The sequence below is a fragment of the Carcharhinus amblyrhynchos genome, chromosome 10, assembly GCF_965287045.1.
Source record: "Carcharhinus amblyrhynchos chromosome 10, sCarAmb.v2.hapA, whole genome shotgun sequence".
Classification (NCBI taxonomy): domain Eukaryota; kingdom Metazoa; phylum Chordata; class Chondrichthyes; order Carcharhiniformes; family Carcharhinidae; genus Carcharhinus; species Carcharhinus amblyrhynchos.
Window position 1 is genome coordinate 58,236,645 of NC_137333.1, and position 22,102 is coordinate 58,258,746.

At 39.1% G+C, this 22,102-nt stretch overlaps 1 protein-coding gene across 1 annotated transcript in view; it reads left to right on the top strand.

Annotated features, from left to right (window-relative positions):
* eif5b (eukaryotic translation initiation factor 5B) overlaps nucleotides 1-21,999 on the top strand; it is a 102,813-nt gene extending 80,814 nt beyond the window's left edge. Inside the window, exons 18-24 of the mRNA XM_080197116.1 lie at nucleotides 5,532-5,663; nucleotides 6,614-6,745; nucleotides 6,834-6,910; nucleotides 10,146-10,310; nucleotides 11,018-11,156; nucleotides 11,336-11,497; nucleotides 21,224-21,999. Of these exons, the coding sequence (XP_080053242.1) occupies nucleotides 5,532-5,663; nucleotides 6,614-6,745; nucleotides 6,834-6,910; nucleotides 10,146-10,310; nucleotides 11,018-11,156; nucleotides 11,336-11,497; nucleotides 21,224-21,331 (915 nt within the window). The 3' untranslated portion in view covers nucleotides 21,332-21,999. The remainder of the gene's footprint in view (nucleotides 1-5,531; nucleotides 5,664-6,613; nucleotides 6,746-6,833; nucleotides 6,911-10,145; nucleotides 10,311-11,017; nucleotides 11,157-11,335; nucleotides 11,498-21,223) is intronic.
* The last annotated feature ends 103 nt before the right edge of the window (nucleotides 22,000-22,102 follow it).

The window sequence follows — 22,102 nt, forward strand, 5'->3', positions numbered from 1 at the left end:
CCTAGCTCTAGGCTCCCTGCTCAAGGGAAGTAGCCTGCTAGCCCCCTCTCTGTCAAGCTGTTAAGGATTTTATACACCTCAATGAGAGAATCTCTCATTTGAAATCTGGAGAAAAAATGACCTGCATCTACTGTATCTTTCCACTTATGATAATCTCCTCATCCCAGGAGTTAAGTTTAGTGAGCCTTCATTGCACACTCTCTAAATCAAGTCTATCCTTTCTTAATCAATGACAGCAATACTGTAGTATCTTGCAAAGACAGGTGACTACCAAGTTGATTAACAAATGGATGGTTTATTAAGGTGAATAACTACAGACTGACAGTGATATGAAGACTACTTTAAAGGGTACGCTACTTCAGTCCTCCCCCTTTAAGTTCCCGATTTAACTCATTTCAATAACAATTGAACTATTTACAATATTGTACAATAAATGGATCTCAAACACAGGCCCTTATAAGGTAAGTCAGTGCTGGGATTTACTAATCCTTTGAATGTCATAATTCTCTAGTGGGTGCTCTAGATGTAGTTTCGGTTTGAACTTCGATGAGTTGACTCTCGACATTGTGAAGGTGTGTGTCAGTGCAGATAATTTCTCTAGTTCCCCCAAAACATTACTTGGCTCTTCCTCAGTATAGCTTGTTGCTGCATTATTTTCATTTGGAAGCATACTAGGGGTGGGCTGCCCTACTAGTTCTCTGCGCAATTCTCTCCTTCTCAATGTTTCTTTCTCCTTTTTTGTTTTGCATGATTAATTCATATGACACTGGACCTGTTCTGGCCACAACTGTTCCAGGAATCCAATTCAGACTAGCCTCACAATTCTTCATCTCAGATGCCCTCTCCAAATGCCCTTGTGATGATGCTTCTGTGCATTCTATTTTGTTTCCACCATCCCCACCAAATCCAGAAACACAATGTCCAATCTGCCCATTTGTAACTTGGCAGGGTAACGCCTGGTGACATGAGGTGTTATTTTACAGGTGCTCAGGAAATGGGCCAGTATGGTTTGTAGAGAGGCTGATGACTGTTTCTTCACAGTGGCTTTGAATGTTAGGACAGCTGTCAGCCAGTCCATTTAACTTTCTAGCGGGAGTGGGAGCAACCGTCCTTGCTCCCTATAATAGTATGCCTTTCTCACAACTTAACTCATCTTATTTGAAAGAATCTTAATTGCTCAGACCTGTTATCATAATGCCAGCCATGGAGGATCATGTATTGAGCTAATATAGGGTCTTTCTAGGTTGAAAACTTGATCTGTTGCACTAACACAGGCAATGTATCAAGGGAGTTCAGGGCAAGAACCATTTCCTGTGGAGGCATTTACTTTTGGGTAGAGGAAGGCAACTTAAAGTGTCCACGTTTGAATGTGTGTGCCCAGCCTGTGTCAAACTTTACTCGTAGGCAGCTAGCAATAGAGCCTAGCATTGGATCCTTGCTGAAACTATGGGAAAAATGGCCTTATCCTCAATAGACCCAATAGGGGTTTGTTGTCAGTGATTACCATGAAATGCTGTTAGTAAATATACTGATCAAACTTCTTCACTCAGATGATGGCTGGTCCCTCTTTTTCGATTTGAGTAACCTTTTCAGCATTGGTCAGAGTCCTCGAGGCATAGGCAGTAATCCTTTCTGCATCATCTTTCATCTTATGCAATAACACTACTCTGTTTCTGTAAGTAAATGTGTTCAGGTTGAGGAGTCAAAATGAACTAAGACTGGATGACTGCAATGCAGTTTCTTTCTGATGCTCTTTCTGATTCCACCTCTGGTGTTTCTTGAGCAGTGTGTGCAGAGGTGCCAACGTTGTAAAAGATTAGGAATAAATCCCCCATAGTAGTTGACCATTCCTAAAATAGATTCCAAATCTGAGACATTTTATGGAGTTGGTGCTTCCTTAATTGCTTTTTTATCTTCTCCAAAAGTTACAATCCTCTTGTGTCTTCTTTGAACCCTATATATGTTATTTCACAAGCCTGGAATGTACATTTCTCCCTTTCCAGCCTCACTTTGGCTTCTCAAATCTCTTTAAAACTTTTTCGAGATTTGTCAGATGCTCCTATAATTAGTACATCGTTTAAATTAGCAACCACCTAGATCCTGTAGTAAACTTTACATTGTACGCTGGAAAATTGCATGTACCAATGAGTCTCAGAGTAGCTGAGTATACTATATAAACCTTTAATTATTGTAACGAATTCTCTAGCTGTCTTGTCTAACTCTTAATTATTGGTACACATTCCATATATCTTAAGTATATTCATTCCACATATGTGATTCTTGGTATTAGATATTGATCCAATTTTTCTGCTTGATTCAGTTAATTTGTAATCCCACATATATCTGAATGGTTCTATCTAGCTTAACCATTGGCATGATGGGAGCTGCCCACTCTGAAAACTGCACAAGCATGATGATGCCTAATTCTTCCAGCTGCATGAGTTCAGACTCAACTTTCTTATATAAAGCATAGCATACAGGTTGGGCTGTGTACAACTTCGGCTTGGGGTGGGGTGGCACAGTGGTCAGCACTGCTGCCTCGCGGCTCCAGGGGCACAGGTTCAATTCCAGACTTGGATCACTGTCTGTGTGGAGTCTGCACATTCTCCCCATGTCTGCATGGGTGTCCTCTGGCTGCTTCTCCAGTATATCCTGGTTGTCATGCTTTGTATGTTTTAGGATTGAACCCACACTTGTTCTCCTTCAACTGTAGTGGAAGCACCTGTATCCACCTCCATTCCCAGTGGCTGACCATTTGTCATCCACACAGTTGTATTTGGAGATGTTTATTCATGTTGATGTTGTTAACTTGTACAATTTCAGAATTATTTTCTGGGTTATTCTCAACACTACTGGAGTTTTTTTTTTACTGGGTCCCAGTAGGCACTGAGAGGCTCTGCTTGGCCTCACATTTGCTCCTAACACGCTCCTTCCGTTGCAGGCATAACACGCAGCCTCTCTGAATTTGCATCTCTCCTGGGGGTGATCTCTCCCATACTGGTAGCATTCTTCATAACTTCTGGTCTGTGGACAAAATTTGCTATACCTCTGCATACTCTTTTTTTTTTGCTCGGAGCCTCTTTGCTCATTACTTTCTGCACCCTCCTCCCTGGTTCCTCGACTGTCAGCGATTTTCTACCAAACTTAGTGGCCCATACCTGCTTTACACTCTGCAACTCCATCTCTTCTCTCCTGCATGCATGCGCGCACGCACGCACACACACACACACACACACACACACACACACACACACACACACACACACACACCCGCCCCCCCCCCCGCCATGCACAACTACCACTTCCAGCACTTTCTATACCATGGACAACCTCTAATGCCTTTTTAAAGGTCATCACTGCCTCTGCTAATAGTTTATTTTGTATAGTCATGTTATTAACAAGATAGAGTAGCCTGTTTGTCAACGCAGACCCAAACATGTGCTGTTTAGCTGTTTGTCTTGGGCATGCTACAAACGCCTCTAACGACTCCCTGGGGCTCTTTTCAGCAAATTAAATTTGTAGTGTTGCATTATCTCAGAGGGCATCAGGTGGTAATGTCCCTTGACTAATTCCACAAGTTCCTTGAAAGTTTTGGAGCTTCCTGGAGAAGTCCATCTTCTTATCAAGCTATAGATTGGAGCCACACAGGCTGTTAATAGGATTACCTGCTGCTTCTCTTCTCCTCCCCGTACCAATTTGACTGGCCTAAAAAAAAATATGTAGCACAGCCATTTTACATATTGTACTCACTAGTCTGCGTTATAATTGAATGGATCTAGTTTCCAAAGAGGAGCATTTTGACATTCATAGAATGCCAAATGAGTTTGCTTCGAAAAAGCTTTCACATAAGGTCTGCTTTTCTGATTTCTGCAGCAGTACGAAGACTTTCCAATATACTCTCGTTGCCAAACGTTGTCGTCGTCTTATCTGTTTCATTCCTTGACAGAGCATAGGCCACAGACAAATTCTCTCCATCTGATCCTGTTTTGGGCCAAACACTTGAGTTGTTACCATGTATAGGAGTCGACTCTCATCTCTTTTATCCTGCCTCCATGTGTCTCTTGGTCTACCTTGTTTCTCTTTCCTTGCGGATTCCATACAAAACCATGTTGTGTAATAATGTTAGTATCTTGCAAAGGTGGGTGACCACCAAGTACATTAACAAATGAATGGTTTATTAAGGTAAATAACTATGTACAGAGAGTGCTATAATGGCTGCCATACCGCACGACTCTAGACTCCTAACTGCAAGGAATACCTGCTCAACACCAGGATTTATGTCCTCTGGCCCAACAGGCCAGGTGGATCTCACAACCCTCCAAGAGCTTGCCCCTTGCACCAGAAACTGTACACAGGTGTGATCTCACCAAAGCCATTTATAATTTATTTAGATTTCTCTACCCTATACTCCAATCCCTTTGTGATGAAGACTAATATAGCAGCTGCCTTCCTATTGCCTGCCACATCTAGGTGTTAACCTCCTGTGCTTCATCTTTAAGAGCAGCCAATTCCCTCTGAATACCTAAATTTCCTGGTGTCTCATCTTATTAAGAGATATTCCACTTTTCTACCAAAGTGTATTATCTTCATCTACCATGCACTTGTCCATTCAGTTAGTCTACCTCTACCACTTTGCAGTTTCTTTACATCCTCCTCACACTTTCTCACCTAGCTTTGTCTTATCAGCAAATTTGGATACACTGGAGTGAATTTTCCTGTTCTGCCTGCCATGGGAATCATAGTGGGTGAGGGGTGGACCATGGAAAGGTTCGTTGACCTTGGTAGGATTTTCCAGCTTTGGGGCAAGGGTGGTTGGAAAATCCCTCCCACTGTGTTTGGTTAGCTCATCTAGGTCAGCAATATAGATTGTAAACAGCTGAGGCCCAAACACTGGTCCTTGCATTACTCCTCCTGAAAATGAATTTTTTTTTTCCTATTTATCAATCTTAAACAAGCTTATATATTATGCTCTGCATTTAAGGTAGCTTCTTTATACATAACAATCTCTTTCTGGCACCTATTGAATGTTCTTTGAAAATCCAAAACTACTACTTACATTTGTCTATTTTGCTGGTCACATTCCCAAAAAACTGTAATTGTTTTGTCAATAATTTCCATTGCATGAATCAGTTTTAGTTGTACCAGTTAACTCTAGAATATTAAAGTTTATTGTATTAAAATGGTTGTGTGGGTACAATAAATTGAGCTTTCCTGTTGGGCCAACTGAACTAGCTGACCTCAGGCTAGGTAGCAGTAGATCTAATTACCTTACGTTTGAAAGAAGAAAATCAGGTAGCATTCCTGTTCTTGATCACAGCTTTCTAATGGCCCTCCTTCTGTAAGTGTGCTGTAACTTTTTGGTTAATTTAGCTGACATTTTTAAGAGGATGCCAACAGAGGAATTGTGATTTTCAGCCAATGTTATTATCCTTCTCTCCTGACTCTGCCTTCCCATCCCCTGCAAAAATGTAGAAGGTTATGTAATGAAGTTTTGACTTTATAATTTTGATATTTTTTTTCCCCCCCCTCAGAATCAGTATGAGAAACAAAAGGAAGTCTGGGCTGCACAAGGTGTGAAGGTTCTTGCTAAAGATCTGGAGAAATCTCTTGCAGGTCTACCACTACTAATAGCCCACAAGGATGATGAAATTGCAGTCCTAAAGGTTTGAATTTGATTGTCTGAAAACATATATACATATAAAATTTGGTAAATTTTAAGAATTGCTGAAATTTCTTGACCATCACCTTAGTTTGTAAGAACTCTAATGAATCATCATCAAAGTAAAGTTTCTGAGTCCATAAAAGCATAAAATTCAATTACTGACAACAAAATCAATAAATGTCTATATAGAACTTTGATGTTTGAAATCTGCACTATTTTCCTCCTGTGTGTGCACTTGCCTTGATTCTTTAAAGTAATACCTCACCCTAGATAGATCATTCTGATTGATTGACAATCTGTCAGAACTACTGCATGAGCAATTTGCAATTTCCCTGTATTAACACAAGAAACAGTGTTTAGTCTACTTTTAGTGGTCTTGCTTCTGAGTTCTTGAACATTCTGTGTAGTAACCTGCTGTTCACGTTAGGTCTGTAATTGCGCTAACTGAATTAGTCTTTTTTTTATTCTTGTGGATCGTGAGATCTTTTTTAAAACCATAACAATCTGCTACTACATGGTATCTAATGGTTGTAAGTTTGAATATTTCCATCAACACCTTTAACATCCGTTGAACTTTAGCCAGTTATGTGTTTTGTTTTGCCAAAATAAACAGATGAATTGACTAATTCCAATTTAACCTTGAATCTAGTGTAAATCGACAATGTGTACTTCTTTTTCTTTGCAAAGTTCACTTTTTGGATATTGATCATTTTGTGGGCACTGTTTTCCGCATTGAAGCTGGTATATAATTAGAAGTACGTTTGCATAGCTATTATGGCACGAGTTTGAGAGAAACTAGATTAATACATTTGGGAATATCTATTTTCCTGCAACTTTAATTATATTTGCCTGCTTTTATCTTTAACGCTGCCATCACACTTTCAATGTAGATATAAGTTTGAAAATGTGACTAGAATGTAATTTGATCCCCTATCATGCTACTGTTAACAGGATGAACTAGATCATGAACTGAAGCAAACGCTGAATTCTATTAAACTTGAAGAGAAAGGTGTTTATGTACAAGCCTCTACATTGGGTTCTTTGGAGGCACTCTTAGAATTTCTTCGAGCATCAAGCGTGCCAGTAAGTATTAGAATTTGAAATCTCTTTTCTGCTTTGGTTTAACTTCAATATTTATAAAACTAAATCTGTCTATTCTTTTCTTTCATAGTATGCTGGAATTAACATTGGACCTGTCCATAAGAAAGATGTGATGAAAGCTTCAGCAATGCTTGAGCATGATCCTCAGTAAGTGTCAAATAGAACTGTTGCAACAGATGAGGCATTTTGGTTAAAGAAACCTTTGCCTCATGTTGATTTCTTAGAAGTACAGAGCAAAGTACTGAAGATTGGTATTTTTGATTATTCACTGCGCTGCTGCTGTAAATATTTTTTAAATGTGAAAAGTGAGCTCCAGATTTCCAGTGGTGCTATTTCAGAAATTGAGTATTGCTGAAAAAGAGAGAAATTTTGTCAAAGCTTTTCCTCTTGCAGTCATCAGGACAGTTCTCAAGAATACAATGCAAGTGAAAACCACAACATTCATACTGTATGAGAAGAGAGTGCTGATTGGTTGGCAGCTGGACTCAGATTGGTAGAATTGGAGCCATGATGAATGCATCAGTTGATGGTGACCAACTATTAAGTGCCAAGCATTGTTTGAATTTGAAACCAGACAGCTTTACTCTGATCAAGGCATTGCCTTTAAGAATGAACCAGTGATTGGCTGTCACTTTGCACCTGTTTAAGCTAAACAAAATAAGTGACAGCCATTTGCTGGTTCATTGGACTTTGCAGTACTGCAACCTCTTCCACTAACTCCATATCTTGTCTATAGATCCTCAAGAAAGTTTCCATGTCCTCTCCTGGCCAGCTTTCCTCCTCCTTTTGTCTTCTCCCATTCACTCATTGTGTTACATTAACCAAAGAATGCAGAAAGGGCAGATTGACATCTTAAAAAAATGTTCATCAAACCTTCATTAGATGCAGCAAAATCAATTGAAGTAAGAGAATAGCAGATGGAAGCCATGAGTTCTCATTTAATTACCACTCTCTTAGGATCATAAATTAAGTGCAAAATGCTGACATTCTTCAGTGGTAAAATCCACTATGCCTGTCTTGGATTTAATGCCAGTGTCATTAAATTAATCCCAATGGTATAATCTTCTTTGGCGATCACTCACTAGCATGTATGATTATCCCCCTAAGAAACTCCATAGCATTGGTCATGGGTTGTGTGGCTCCTTATGTGGCTGATGGACTTGATTCTTGAGCCACATCTTCATCTGCACACTTGGCTAGTGTTTCCGAAAAGTGGGTATAGCCATTGGGCTCTAGATCACAGGTATTCCTTTCTCAGGCTCCTGTTCCAGGCCTCCTCATAATCATGGATGTCCTCAGAGAATTGTATCCCTTAAATCAGGAGGTTTCTTTAAGTAGGTCACTTCTATAATGCAGTTGCACCCAATGATATAATACAGTTGCAGGTACTACAAAAAATGTATTTAGCTAGATGTTTGATTGTTTGATTCTATTATGCCAACAAATAATGGCTGTTGAATACAAAAAAAGCCTTTTTCCTGCCAATTGGCCAGCTTGAAAAGAAAAGAATAGTAATGGATGAAATAGTACATGTAGAGTCATTTATGTACCTTTTATACCAGATGGTGGAATATTGTCACTATCAAACCATTGTACATATGCAATGAATAGCTTGTGCTGAGCTTTGCAATGCAACATCATGAATAGAAAAATGGGAGTTGTGCCAGTATAGTTTCCTCATAATTCCAAAGTTCTACAGTATTCATTCATAGTAATAAAAATTAGGACATAGAAAGACGATACTCATAGCCCATCAGATCAATGCTGTTGCTAGCTCTTAAGCTAGTTTCAGTTCTAATTATATAATTCTACCCTTACTCTCCACCCTATTAAAGTTTTCCTATTCAAATACTGATCAATTTACAGTTTGAATTATTGTAGATTGTGCCATATAAGTCGATTGTTGAAGCCTCAAAAAATGCCTCTTTTAAAAAGTGGGGGTTCACTTATCTCATTCCTTGGACGAGGAGGAAGATGATTTGGAGGGATGATTCTGAAAGTGAAAGCATCACTGTTAATCTAGAGTGGGATCTTTATGATGATGCCACTACTGAAATTACCTGTAATGAATTCCATGAACTCTGAGTGTTGAATGCAGAAGGCACTGAATTTGACAGTTTGAAACCACTTTGATTGTGATTAAAGGTATGTTTGTACAATTAGTTAATTTGATAATCTGTGTCACATTGATGTAATATGAATTATTGATATTTTTGTCACATTTCAAAATGGTGAACTCCCACACTAGTGTTCACATTTTATACTAAGTGTTTTAAGTCTGTCGAATTAATTGCCTTCTCTATCTGACACACAAAATTAATTGAATTTGTTATGAGTCACTTTGGCCATGGCATAAGAACATAAGAAATAGAAGCAGGAGTAGGCCATCTAGCCCTTCGAGCCTGCTCCGCCATTCAATAAGATCATGGCTGATCTGAAGTGGCTCAGTTCCACTTTCCCGCTTTCTCCCCATAACCCTTAATTCCCTTGCCTACCAAAAACCTATCCAACCTGTGTCTTAAATATATTCAGCGAGGTAGCCTCTACCACATCAACGGGAACAGAATTCCAAAGATTCACCACCCTTTGAGTGAAGAAGTTCCTCCTCAACTCCGTTCTAAACTGCACACGCCCCCCCCCCCCCCCCCCCCCCAAATCTTGAGACTGTGCCCTCTAGTCCTGCTGCCTTTATAAGGATCCCACTCTGGATTAGTTGTGACACTTTTAACTTCAGAATCGTCCCTCCACAACAAATCATCATCCTCCTCGTTGAATTGGATTCCTTTTGTTTTGAATGATCTGATGATAGTTATTGCGTTAAAAACAGCCCTTAATTAAACCAAAATCTCAGGTTGGACAGCATGCATATTTCCACTTCATGAAGAATTTTTTCTCTGGAAGCCCTCCACCTGTTCTGTTTGGGATGAATGTGATCCTTGTTGAGGCACGAATCCAACTGTTGAACTGAGGATGCAAGGCCCCCAGGTTCAGTGCAACGTGGGTGTTATTTCTTTGTAGGCATCTCTTGATATCATTAGGTACATGGGGCCTGAACACTAATACATGGGACTTGAACACACTAATAAGATGCATTCTTTATCCTCATTCAGCCAATGAATGTCATGGGCATGCACAGAAATCCCTGCAGGAAACTTGATGTGCAGAATAGTTTTGCATTTGAACATTATTGTAGGCTTTAATTTGGACCATACAGGCAAATTGTGTCATCCCATGTCATGTCATTTTCACGAGAGCTGTTGTCAAACCTTTCCATTCCATGATTTAGCTGCTAGACATGGCAAATTTATGCAACAATATCCGCTGATAATTGATACTGAATAATGCATTGGGCTAAGATAACTATTCTGTATCCAACTTGTAGGTATTCAGTCGTTCTTGCCTTTGATGTGAAAATTGAGCGAGATTCCCAGGAACTTGCTGATACCCTTGGGGTCAGGATCTTCAGTGCAGAAATTATCTACCATTTATTTGATGCTTTCACAAAATATAGACAAGATTATAAGAAACAAAAGCAAGAAGAATTCAAGTAAGTTCAAGGCACAAATAACATTTTAGGCATTGCCTTTTCGCTCTCCAAAAATTGCGCAGACCCTTGTTAATTACTTTTTGATAGTGGCTTCTATTGTGACAAGAGCTTCCTTGTTTCAAAAAAATTGGGTGTCAATTGCAGAGCTGGAAAAGAAGAAAATTGTCTCAAAATGTTGTATGTGTTCTTTTACCAAAGTGCTAACTGTCTTGTGTAATTCCAGTCATAAATTATTGAAACAAAATTGCATTATAATCAAATTATTGGAGCTCCAAATATAAACTTCATTGAAATAAAATGAGCAAGTGAGTCTCCAGAAGAGAATAAAATAGAAAACGCTGGTAAAGCTTTAGGTCTCACAGCATCTGTGGCAAGGAAAACAGAGTTAATAAAATGTGTATTCTGATGAAAGATCACAGACCTGAAATGTTTCTCTCTCCACAGATGCTGCCAGACCTGTTGAATATTTGCAACATTTTGTTTCTCTTTTAGATTTTCAGCATCTCTAGTATTTTGTTTTTGTTGTCTCATGAGGGAGAGCAGATTGTTAACTGCAGAAATGATAAACTGAGTTAATTATTCTAAAGACTTGAACAGAGGAGAATTTTACATATCAGAAATGATTTCTAAAGGTCTAGTTTCCTCGTTCTTTTTTTCTATGTTTATGTGTATGTGTGTTTAAATATCTATTTTTTTCCCCTTGGTAGGCATGTAGCTGTTTTTCCTTCAAAACTGCGAATTATCCCTCAGTTCATTTTCAATTCTCGGGATCCAATTGTAATGGGAGTGTCTGTGGAAGCTGGACTTCTGAAACAAGGCACTCCAGTGTGTGTTCCTTCAAAAAATGTAAGTTTATATAAGTATTTCATTTTCATTCATTTTGTACTGATAATTGAAAAAAATGCTTTTTCATACTTGCCTTGAAATTTTTACATGTAAAATCAATTTGTTAACATTGATGAACCTATCCTACTTCCAATCAGTAGACTGCTTGTGGAAACTAATTATTATTTGTCCTTTTCCAGTTTGTCGATATTGGAATTGTTACTAGTATTGAAGTGAATCATAAACAAGTTGATGTTGCCCGGAAAGGCCAAGAGGTCTGTATTAAAATAGAACCCATACCTGGAGAATCACCAAAAATGTATGGACGGCACTTTGAAGCTACAGACTTCATTGTCAGTAAGGTATGATATTGTTCCACAAAAGAGATGCAGTGAGTTTATTTTCCTTTCTTTTTGCAAAATGGATTTAAAGTTGCAATTTGGAAAGACTGCCTAAAATCCTAAAGCACGCACAAAAAAATTTGTGTCTTGCAGTCATACAGTTTAACTAGGGTGGGAATAGGCAAAGTACTCAATTTCATTGGTGTTCTTTGGAATGAATATTTCATAGCTTGGCTGTGAAAGCTGTGCAGTTGCCCTAAATGCATATTGGAATGAACCTAATCATTCACTAAGGGGGGGAAAGCTAGTGTGCTACATGTACTTTAGAAACTGCAAATAGTTCCCCTTAATGTGGCAAAAATTGGGCATACTTGCCTTTGCCCAGACCATGATCTGTTCTTTTCCAGTTGTCCATCACAACTGTGTATCATGGAAAGTTCTGTAATTTTTTTTAACCTAATTGGCTGTTTGTGACTACAACTATTCAAAGTACTCAGTCCTAGTAGGTGTTCCTTTCCTGGTGCGATGCCTCTGTTAAACTGGGATTTTTGTTTTCAGTTGGTACTGGAACTTCGACATGTTTTAACAGAAATGGTATACATTCTGATCTGCTGGATCTGGTTGACTGTTGAATAATTCAGAAGGGTTACTGATAGATACATTTTAATCAAAGCTCGAATCAAATCCTGACCAAGATTTCTCAGAAATAAATTGCTTCTACTTTTCATTCCAAGAATTTTGCAGACTATTTAAGAGGAAGCAATGCTTTTGAGTGTCAGTGTCTGCTATTTTCCGAGATGAAGTACCTTGAATTTTCACTTGTTGAGTAGGGTCACGACTCAGGATTTTCCAACACTAGGAGACGTTTGTCACTGTGAATACATAATAATGATAATAAAATTTGGTTTCGGATCTTCATTTCATTTTATTTTCAGAATTGTGTGGCTTTATGCTGAGTTCCATCTGGGGGCTATTGTGGCATAATACCTCTTTAAAAGGGAAAAGTTTTGGGAAGCATCCCTTGAGGTTGGATTCCTGAAGGATGGAAAATTTAAATCTTTCATACCATCTGGTATTTTAATTTCTTTCGGCAGTTAAATTGAAAGATTTTATTTTTCTTATTCTGTATCCAACAACACAGTAGGCATTTATCTTTTTTTGATTCTGAGGAATGTTGAACTTGCACTTGGAAGTATCATTATGATAGACAGACTTTTGAATACGGTCTCCTGCTCATGTGGTGTATAAAACCGTGGACTTTTCTCTCTGAGCCAGTTTTTCTCCAGTTAAAAGTTACTTGCTTTCCACCTTGTTCTTTGTTAAAGATCTGGACAAGTTCACCAAAAATAGGTTAGGGAAAAAATTTGAACATTCTGCATTCAAACTGTATATTTCGTGTTTTTAGTTTTGTTCTGGAGGTTTTTCAGGAGTAAAAGGTATAGTTACTGAATGGTGACCATCCAGAAAATATACAATGCTGTATTATCAGCACAGATGAGGGAGGCCATTTGGCCAATCTACCCTACCTTCTGTAAAAACATACACAAGAATAAGTACAATGTGGTTTAGATTATTTGATAACGTCACAATCAGTTTTGTGCTCTCTTTAAAAAATTGAAGGTCATATATTAGATTAGCATAATAGAATCTAAGGCACAAAATGGAACTCAGAAAAGGCTGCACTATGATTGTATAATGTATTCTTCACTACAGATCCATGCAAAACATCGCCTGCAACAAAACAAACTTGTATGTTGTGCCAACCGTGGAGACACTATGCACCATCATAGGCTTTGAATACTGTGAAATAATCAATAATCTGTCATAAATTATGATAATAATTATATAAAATGCTTGTTCTCCAAATGTACTGCAATTTGCAAATTGACCTTTGGTTTATAAAGTGCACCTGTAAGGAATAGCCCATTTTTATTCAATGTTTGGACAGCAAAAGTTTTTGACACATAGCCATGGACAGTTAAATGCGTTGAATTAGGGAAACTCTAACAGTGCACAATGCAGAGGATTGGACAGCTTACAAGGAGTCTGTGTAGGCAGGTGCTGAATGCCAGAATACATTCAAGCCCTTCAGAGAGATAATTCAAAAGCCCTATCATCAGATTCTTTTCAGTTCAATGCCAAAAAAGTATTGCTACAAATGACAGTTGAGAAACTTTAGGAATTTTGGGTGGTTTACTCAAGCTCCGCAAAGTATCTCTTGATGAGTCCTGCATTGTACCTCCAGTTCACGTGAAAAGGAGTGAGTGGATATTTCTCTTCCGTGAGAAGATAGAACTGGATTTGGTGCATTTTCCTGAGTAGTATACAGAACTATCAACTTGCATTGCACAACTGACCAGACTTCCTGAACATGGTATTTGAGTTGACAAAATCAGTAAGAGCCAGAATCCCATCTGTAATAAGGTAATCCAGAGCTCTAAAATGAATGGAGCAGCCAGGGTAGAATTTTACACATTTTTATTTATGTCTAGAGGTTTGAGCACAGAATTTATCCTGGATGGGGAAAGAACAGGATGGCAGTGACTTATGGAGATGCATTATTGGACCAAAGTTATGCAGACTTTTGAAAAGCATCCAAAGTCTCGCTGTAGCAATGTCAAGGGCCTTTCTGGAGTGGCATCCTTTCTATAGAACATAGAATATTGAACATTTACAGCGCAGTACAGGCCCTTCAGCCCTCTGTTGCGCCGACCAGTGGAACCTAAACTAACCTATACTATTCCAATGTTATCCATATGCATATCCACTGACCATTTGAATGCCCTTAAAGTTGGCGAGTCCACAACTGCTGCAGGCAGGGCATTCCACGCCCTTACTACCCTCTGAGTAAAGAACCTACCTCTGACATCCGTCCTATAATTACCACCCCTTAATTTAAAGCTATGTCCCCTCGCGTTAGCCGCCATCATCATCCAAGGAAAAAGGCTCTCATTGTCCATTCTATCTAATCCTCTGATCATCTTGTATGCCTCAATTAGGTCACCACGTAACCTCCTTCTGTCTAATGAAAATAACCTCAAGTCCCTCAGCCTGTCCTCAAAACCTTCCCACCATACCAGACAACATCCTAGTAAACCTCCTCTGCACCCTTTCCAATGCCTCCACATCTTTCTTATAACGCGGCGACCAGAACTGTGTGCAGTACTCCAAGTGTGGCCGCACCAGAATTTTGTACAGTTGTAACATGACCTCACGGCTCCAAAATTCAATCCTTCTACCAATAAAAGCTAACACACTGTACGCCTTCTTAACAACCTTATCAACCTGGGTGCCAACTTTCAGGGAGCTATGCACATGCACCCCGAGATCTCTCTGCTCAGGGTACATGTGCATAGACTTTTAAACTGCACAAACAGTTTTCATGTGATTAGTACAACAATATGAATGCAAAATACTATAGAAGCTAAAAATTTGAAATAAGAACAGAAAATGTTGGAAATACTTAGTAGGTATAGCAACATCTGTGAAGAGAGAACACCTCCGCTGGAATCAGGATTAACTTCTGCAGTGCCCAAGCTAACACTTTATCCTTTTAACACTTCTGGTTCCAGTCCATGTCCAGTACTGATTCTGAACCTGAATATTAGTCAATGACTACTGTAAGCAGATTTCATGGTCCCTGCATGAACTTCATCTTACTACGTTCCCCTGTGTTGTGTTTTAATAAACCCTGATATCTTGATGGTTAGTCATTCACCCATGTCAGTGGCAATGATATAACATCATTTAGCATGAGTAAGACTTGATGCTTTATAGCATATAAGAGCAAATCATGTAATTCCTTGTTTGTCATATCTTGGTGGAAGCTGCAATGACTAGTCTCCTGCCTCTGACTCAAACCCCTCACACCACCCTCTTTAGTGTTGCTTAAGTGCACACTATGGACCACACCCATACTTGTTTCCTGAGGGCTTCCTTGAAGTTTTCTATGCTTTCTAAAGAGGTATTATGCCACAATGGCCCCCAGGTAGAGCTCGGTATAAAACCACACAAGTAAAGTTTAAAAATAAAGTGAAATGAAGATCAGAAGCCAGATTTTATTTTCATACACTCTTTATACCCCTTTCTATAATTCAATTGATAAACCAATCCTTGGTGCGTGTGACTGTCCAATTACAGAAATGCAAGTACACTATGTCCTGCTTACTCACGCTTTGATCACTTATTTTGACTGTTCCACCTTTCATCAGTACAGCTACTGTAAAACAACAAAATGTGTTTTTGCTCCAAGAAGTTGGACCCTCTTGATCATGCCCAAAACTAATTAATTTATCTGTCTATTCATCGTTCCCATGGAATATAATTTTCTTTATTGTCCTTTAATTGTCTTGTTTCCCATTCTGTTCTTGTCAGCTTGCATCATTCCCTAAAATGCTGGTTCCAGTGGGCCTGAGATCACACAAGAAGTTAAAATATTGCAATGATGTAATGCACCAGCATTCAGAAGTCAGAGTCCCAGGTGATGTGATTACCCGAGAATTCTCCGGTGTTTACTGCTTAATAGAACTGGACAGAGCTAAGTGATCCCACAACCAACAGGTCAGATCCAAGCTCTGCAGTCATGCTACATCCAGTCGTGAATGGTGGTGGACAATTAAACAACTCACTGGAGGAGGAGGCTCTAAAACATGCTGATTCTCTGTGGCGGAAAGACTCAGCACATGAGTGCAAAAGGCTGAAGCATTCCCAGCAATCTTCAGCCAGAAGTGCTGAGTGGATGATCCATCTTGGATCCCACCAACGGTCCCCTGCATCACAGATTTGAATGTTTTGTATTCAACTGTTTGTCTTTCTTTCTTGCTAATCTTTGAACCCAATAAGAACGTTGGGACTAAACTCAACAGCTGATAGATTGGCAATCATGTGACCTTGTTGCACATGTGAATGGTTGTAATGGCATCCTGACTTTGACCAAAATTTGCTTCATGATTGTTCACATTTTTCCTATGATGCCTATACTTTCCGCTGTGATGCAGCATGGCCCTTATCACTTTGTCCTCCGTTCTGGAACCTTTATCATACTTTGTGCTCTGCGTGCTGTTCCACCCTGCTAACCTGCTTTGAAATCTTGGAACCTATGGTTGTGTTAATCCCACCAGTCCAATCCTGTGTTTCTCCAAAATAAAATAATGACTTTCACAAGCAGAGTGTCCCAATACACGCATGCTTAAAAATGATTTAAATGACAGTATGTCAGTAGGTCAGAATCCTGGAATTCCCTTGCTAACAGTACTGTAAATGTACTGACACCAGATGGACTGTAATGATTCAAGAAGGCAGCTCACCACCAACTTCTGAAGATTAATTAAGGATGAGGAACAAATCCTAGTCTCATCAGCTGTGCTAATATCTCATGAGAAATAAAATGAAAGTCAATGTTGTAAATGTAGGAAAGATGTTGGGCAATTTTACAAACTGCAACATCCCACAAAATAGTTATGAGATGATTAAATTATCTATTTTAGTGATATTGGTTTCAAGAAGGCAGCGCAAGTTGATGCAGCTTTTTAAAAATAAAATGTGGAGCCATGGGCTTTAAATTAGAGTTACAAAATTACAAAATAAAGTAATTTATGCTAAACCCTTAAGTCACTGGTTAGGCCTCAACTGTAGTTTTATATCCTGTACTGTGTCCAGTACTGGGCACTGCACTTTGCAAGGCGCAATCATCATTGCCAGTGGGTGCAAAGATTTACTAGAATACTGGAACACTTTATATTTGCATAAAACATATAAATATCCTATTTAACTTTTCAAATTTTTGAAAAAACTAGACAAAGACTTTAAAATAACTGAAGCCATATCTGACTGTGACTTTCAAACAAAAAAAATCTTCTGGCAATATCAGAGAATCTGATACCTCATTTTCTCTGAAGACAAGCTCTAGCCTAGATGATGTTGAGCTTCTTGGGTGTTGTTGGAGCCCACACTGATCCAGGAAGCTTTCTTCAGCTGCTTCATTAATGATCTCCATTTCATCCTAATGCCTGAAATAGAAATGTAAGCTGATGTTTGTATTCAATTCCATTTGTAACAAAACAGATAATGAAGCAAAAAACAGCAATATTCTAGTTTGGGCTGCTAAGTCAGAGGCTGCAAATTCTGTAGCGAGTAACTCCACTCCTGACTCCACAAAGCTGTGCACCATGTACAAAGAACAAATCAAGATGCATCACCTGCCAGCCTGAAAATCGCACGTTGGAATTATCTGCCATTTCACAACCAACATTCCTAAACCCATCACAGCAGAACCGGCAGCGGAAAGAAGTTATCCTTGATCCTATAAGAGAAGAGAGAGAGCTTCTGCATTAGATGCACCACAGTAGTTTGAGAAGATGACTTATTGCCACCATCTCAAGGCAATTAGGAATTTGCAACAAATGCTGGTCTTGCCAGCGACACTCGCAACCCATGAAAGAAATGTAAATTGGCAAGCAACATTAGTGGCACGAGTGCCAGAAAATTACCATTTCCAGGCAGAGAAAGTGTTTGATTACCTCCCCTTGACATTCAACAGCACTGCTATTGTTGGATGTCCTACTATTAGAATCTGGGCTGGTGGGGTTCACCATTGACCAAAAACTGGACTAGACATAAATTTGGTAGCTGTGGCACCAAGTCAGAGGCTGAGAATTCTGCAGAGAGTAGAATAGGCTGTTGCACAACGTGCTATAGATCTTAATGAAGCTTGTGTAGTCCTAAGTAGGTTAACTATGTATTTATTAAATACAGGAACTATGTGCGTAATTAGCAGCTGTCCAACACTAGACTGACTCTTACTTGTGGGTCATTGATTCTCATCAATGTGTGGGTGGTACTATACCTAGTCCTATTTGTGGGTTGTCATGATGTTCTCTTTGATGGAAGTCTTTCCAGCTCACCTTTCCATTTGACAGCATGGTATGTTATCAGTAGTGGGAGGCTGCTGCTTGGTTCCAGTAGCACCATCATGCTGGCTGGGAGTTGTGGTGATTGCTCTGTGGGTGATAGTGTTGATCAACGCATTTGTTTGTGTCATGGAGTAAGGCTTTTTGCTCTCATCTAACCTCCACCGAAGGCATCATAGTAACCATCTGAGTGGTCGACTGGTCTGACCAACGAGGGCTTTCTGACACCTGTAATGAAAATAGACAGATCTGCTCTGCAAAGAGTGAGGACAGTTCAGAACTGAAGTCTCAATCAGGATATTCTTGTTTGAACTCTCAGGAACTTGCAACTCTTTATAATTTACAACTGTGCTTATCTTGACATCTTTTGCTGTTTTGAAGAGATTTAAGCCTGCACAGGCACCTCTGTTCAAGAGAGAAGACCGATGACAGATGATGTACATCAACTCAGAGATTGGTTTGCCACTATATCTTTAATGCTTCTAGAATCATACCTATGACCAGAAGTCAGTTTTCTCAAGGCCCATAGACTGGTGTGTCTGTTATTTGAAGCCAGCAATGTCTCAGCCGTGGCTTTTGCCCAAAAGGGATATAACACTTGTTCCCATGTCCAATTTAAAGTTTGAGAGGTAATCATTTATTGAGGTCCAAATTTCGATCTGAGAATCCAGGACCTTTGAGCTCACTTAAGAAGCATGGCTGTGTATCCTCTTGGTGTGCAGTCTCGACCTGATGAAAAATATTTGGGTCTTTTGTGCGTTTAAATATTTTGATCCCGCACAGTTTGCTAAAGTGTCCAATTCTGTTTTATTTAAAGCATTAAGCTGAAAGTGCACAATATTGATCTCACCTGTGGGGGCACTTTGCTCTACAATGCTGGCATGTTTGCTCTGTTGGTCAGCTAGGATACTGCTTCCCTTGGAGTGTCCCTGATTCTGTGCTAACCAAACTGTGGAATTTTCTTTGTACCATGGTCTACTTTCTCTTCTTTAAAATGGACCTGTGTTGCACATAGTTCAGACTGCCTATCAATTTGGATGGCTTTCTCAAGGGTGAGATCTCCTTTGCTTGAAACATGTCTGAGACACCGCCCTTTGCTAACAGCATCCATTACTCCTATGGTTGTTATATCTGATAAATTCAGATTTTAGATCTCCCTATTCACAGCCTTCAGCCATCCCGTACAGCCCATTAAATGAATGAGTTGACAGGTTCTCCTGACTGGTGGACAAGCTTATTCAATTTAGTCCTATCAAGGATTTTGTTGCTTCATAGATTAAAATAAACATTGAATGATTTGAGTAGTACTTCAAACTTAACAGATGATCATTTATTCCTTGTTGAGCAATAATGTCATCCACTATTGGGCCTCCTGAATAAGTCAGAGTGTTAACTTGTTGAACTTCTGACTTTTTATCCAGACCTGAAGCAGTTATTTATCTATGGAATCTTTCTTCCCAAAGTCCCCAGTTATGTGGTTGATATTTAGACTTGGATATGTCCAAATTGATTTGGAAGAGTGGATTTCTGATCCATGATTGAAAAATTTTAAAATGTAGATTCAGCTTTAGGGTATTGTTGAAATTCAAGATGGTGCCACTGTTTAGCTTGTAGATAGCTACTGAGAAAACTAGAAGCTAACTCTACTGTAGCTGAGCCAAAGCAATTACTTAGCTCATTGAAGGGCAGGAATAGTACAAAATATTGATGTTCAGGAAACACCAAGGAGGAAAAAATACGGAGGGGGCCAGAGTATCGATTGGGAGACCACTGTAGTGCCAGAGAAGCTGTCCTAGCGGGGTCGATAACCAGATAGATTCTGGCAGAGTTAGAAATCGATAGAAACAGCTTTATACTCCTTGATGTATGGGAAAGATTTGGAGTAGCAAATTTGCAGTGAAACTTGAATCTGAATTTTGATTTTGTTTCTAGGAGCAAACTTGTAAAGGCATCCTTCCCAAATATGGAAATGTGCCTTACTGTGCAATGACTTTTGATAAATAATAAATAAAATTCTACTTTAGTATCTTATAATTTGCAACCTATTAGTTAACCAATCAAGTCACGTGCTCTAGACTTTTAAATTTTTTTCCCTTAATCTAGTAGGAAACATAACAAGTACTTACAGCATCTGAAACAGAAAATATAGATTACTATTCTATCTTGAGATAATTTGTGAAAGCTGCTGAACATCACTTTTACATTTTAGCATGATGGAGGTTGCGAACATTGACTGTGGAGATCAAATCTAGTATGAACAATCTTAAGCAGCAAAAATGTCTGCTGGGATTGTAGACCCACAAAGTTTGGAATACATAAATTTCCAATAAATAGGCAGGATGATCTTTATCAAAATAGAGCAGAACTAAGCAGAGGAGACAAGAATAACAGGTGAGAGTCAAAGTTACAGAATTGCTAATTTTCTTTTGTAGATACATTTTTATGGGCAGCATGGTGGTACAGTGATTAACACTGCTGCGTCATAGTGTCAGGGACTCTGGTTTGATTCCCAGCTTAGGTCATTGTCCGTGTGGGGTTTCCATGTTCTCCCCCTATCTGCGTGTGTTTCCTCCGGATGCTCTGGTTTCCTCCCACAGTCTGAAAGTGTATTCTCCCTGTGTACCTGAACAGGTGCTGGAGTGTGGCTGTTAGGCAATTTTCATTAACTTCATTGCAGTGTTAATGCAAGCCTACTTGCATTAAATAAACTAATACACTAATAAATAAACTTGGCCAAAATAATTCAGCTTTTTGTCTATGCAGTTAACTTTAAACTTGTTATTCAGTATTTTGTTCTTTTATATTTGACCCACTGAGTTGTATTTTGTTTGTATTACAGATCAGCCGACAATCTATTGATGCCTTGAAAAACTGGTTCAGAGATGAGATGCAGAAGTCTGATTGGCAGCTTGTCATGGAACTGAAGAAAATATTTGAAATTATCTAGCTAATGCAGTTTGTTTTCATTTCAAAACTTCACCAGTGGGAGGACTGAGTGTGATTTGAGGCCTGTGCGTGAACAGGACCTATTATTTAAGCCGCGCTGGACTGCTGAGAGTCAGAATCCAGAGTAAAAAGTGGTTATAGCTAGTAAATGTTTTCCATGACAAACCAAAACTCTTGCACTGGTTTGACAGTGATCAGTTTTACATATTCCTACAATTCTCAATGTGCCTGTTTTTTTTTTCTTCCTGTCCCTTCCCCACCACACCCCTCCCACCAATACTAGCTGCTATTTTTAAATTTTCCCTTCCACTACACGGAACTTGTAAGCAGCACTCCCCGATTCTAATTTTAATTGTATGAAATAATGAATAAAGTGTTTGAATCCTGTGTGCTACTGTGCAGAAGCAGTGTACAGCCTTTTTGACAAGTAATTTTGGGTATAGAGAATTTTTCTCTGTTCCATGAGCTGCTTTTCTCAGCTACTTCATGACGCATACCCTGCTTTTGTGCCTATAAACTTTTATAAAGAATTAGGTATTAGGAGAATTCCACCTGCATTGTGAGAAAAATAACATAGAGCAGCCTTTTATTGCTTGTACAGTTGATGGTTGTGTGACCCAGACTGTAAACTTTCAAAGCTGAAATCACAAATAAAGCTGAAGATGGTGAGATTTGTATTTCCAATACTTTACCTTTTTAAAAACAACTATAATTGGTAGGTGGAGATGCAAAATGGTGACTACTACATGCGGTTGAAGGAACATTCTAAATG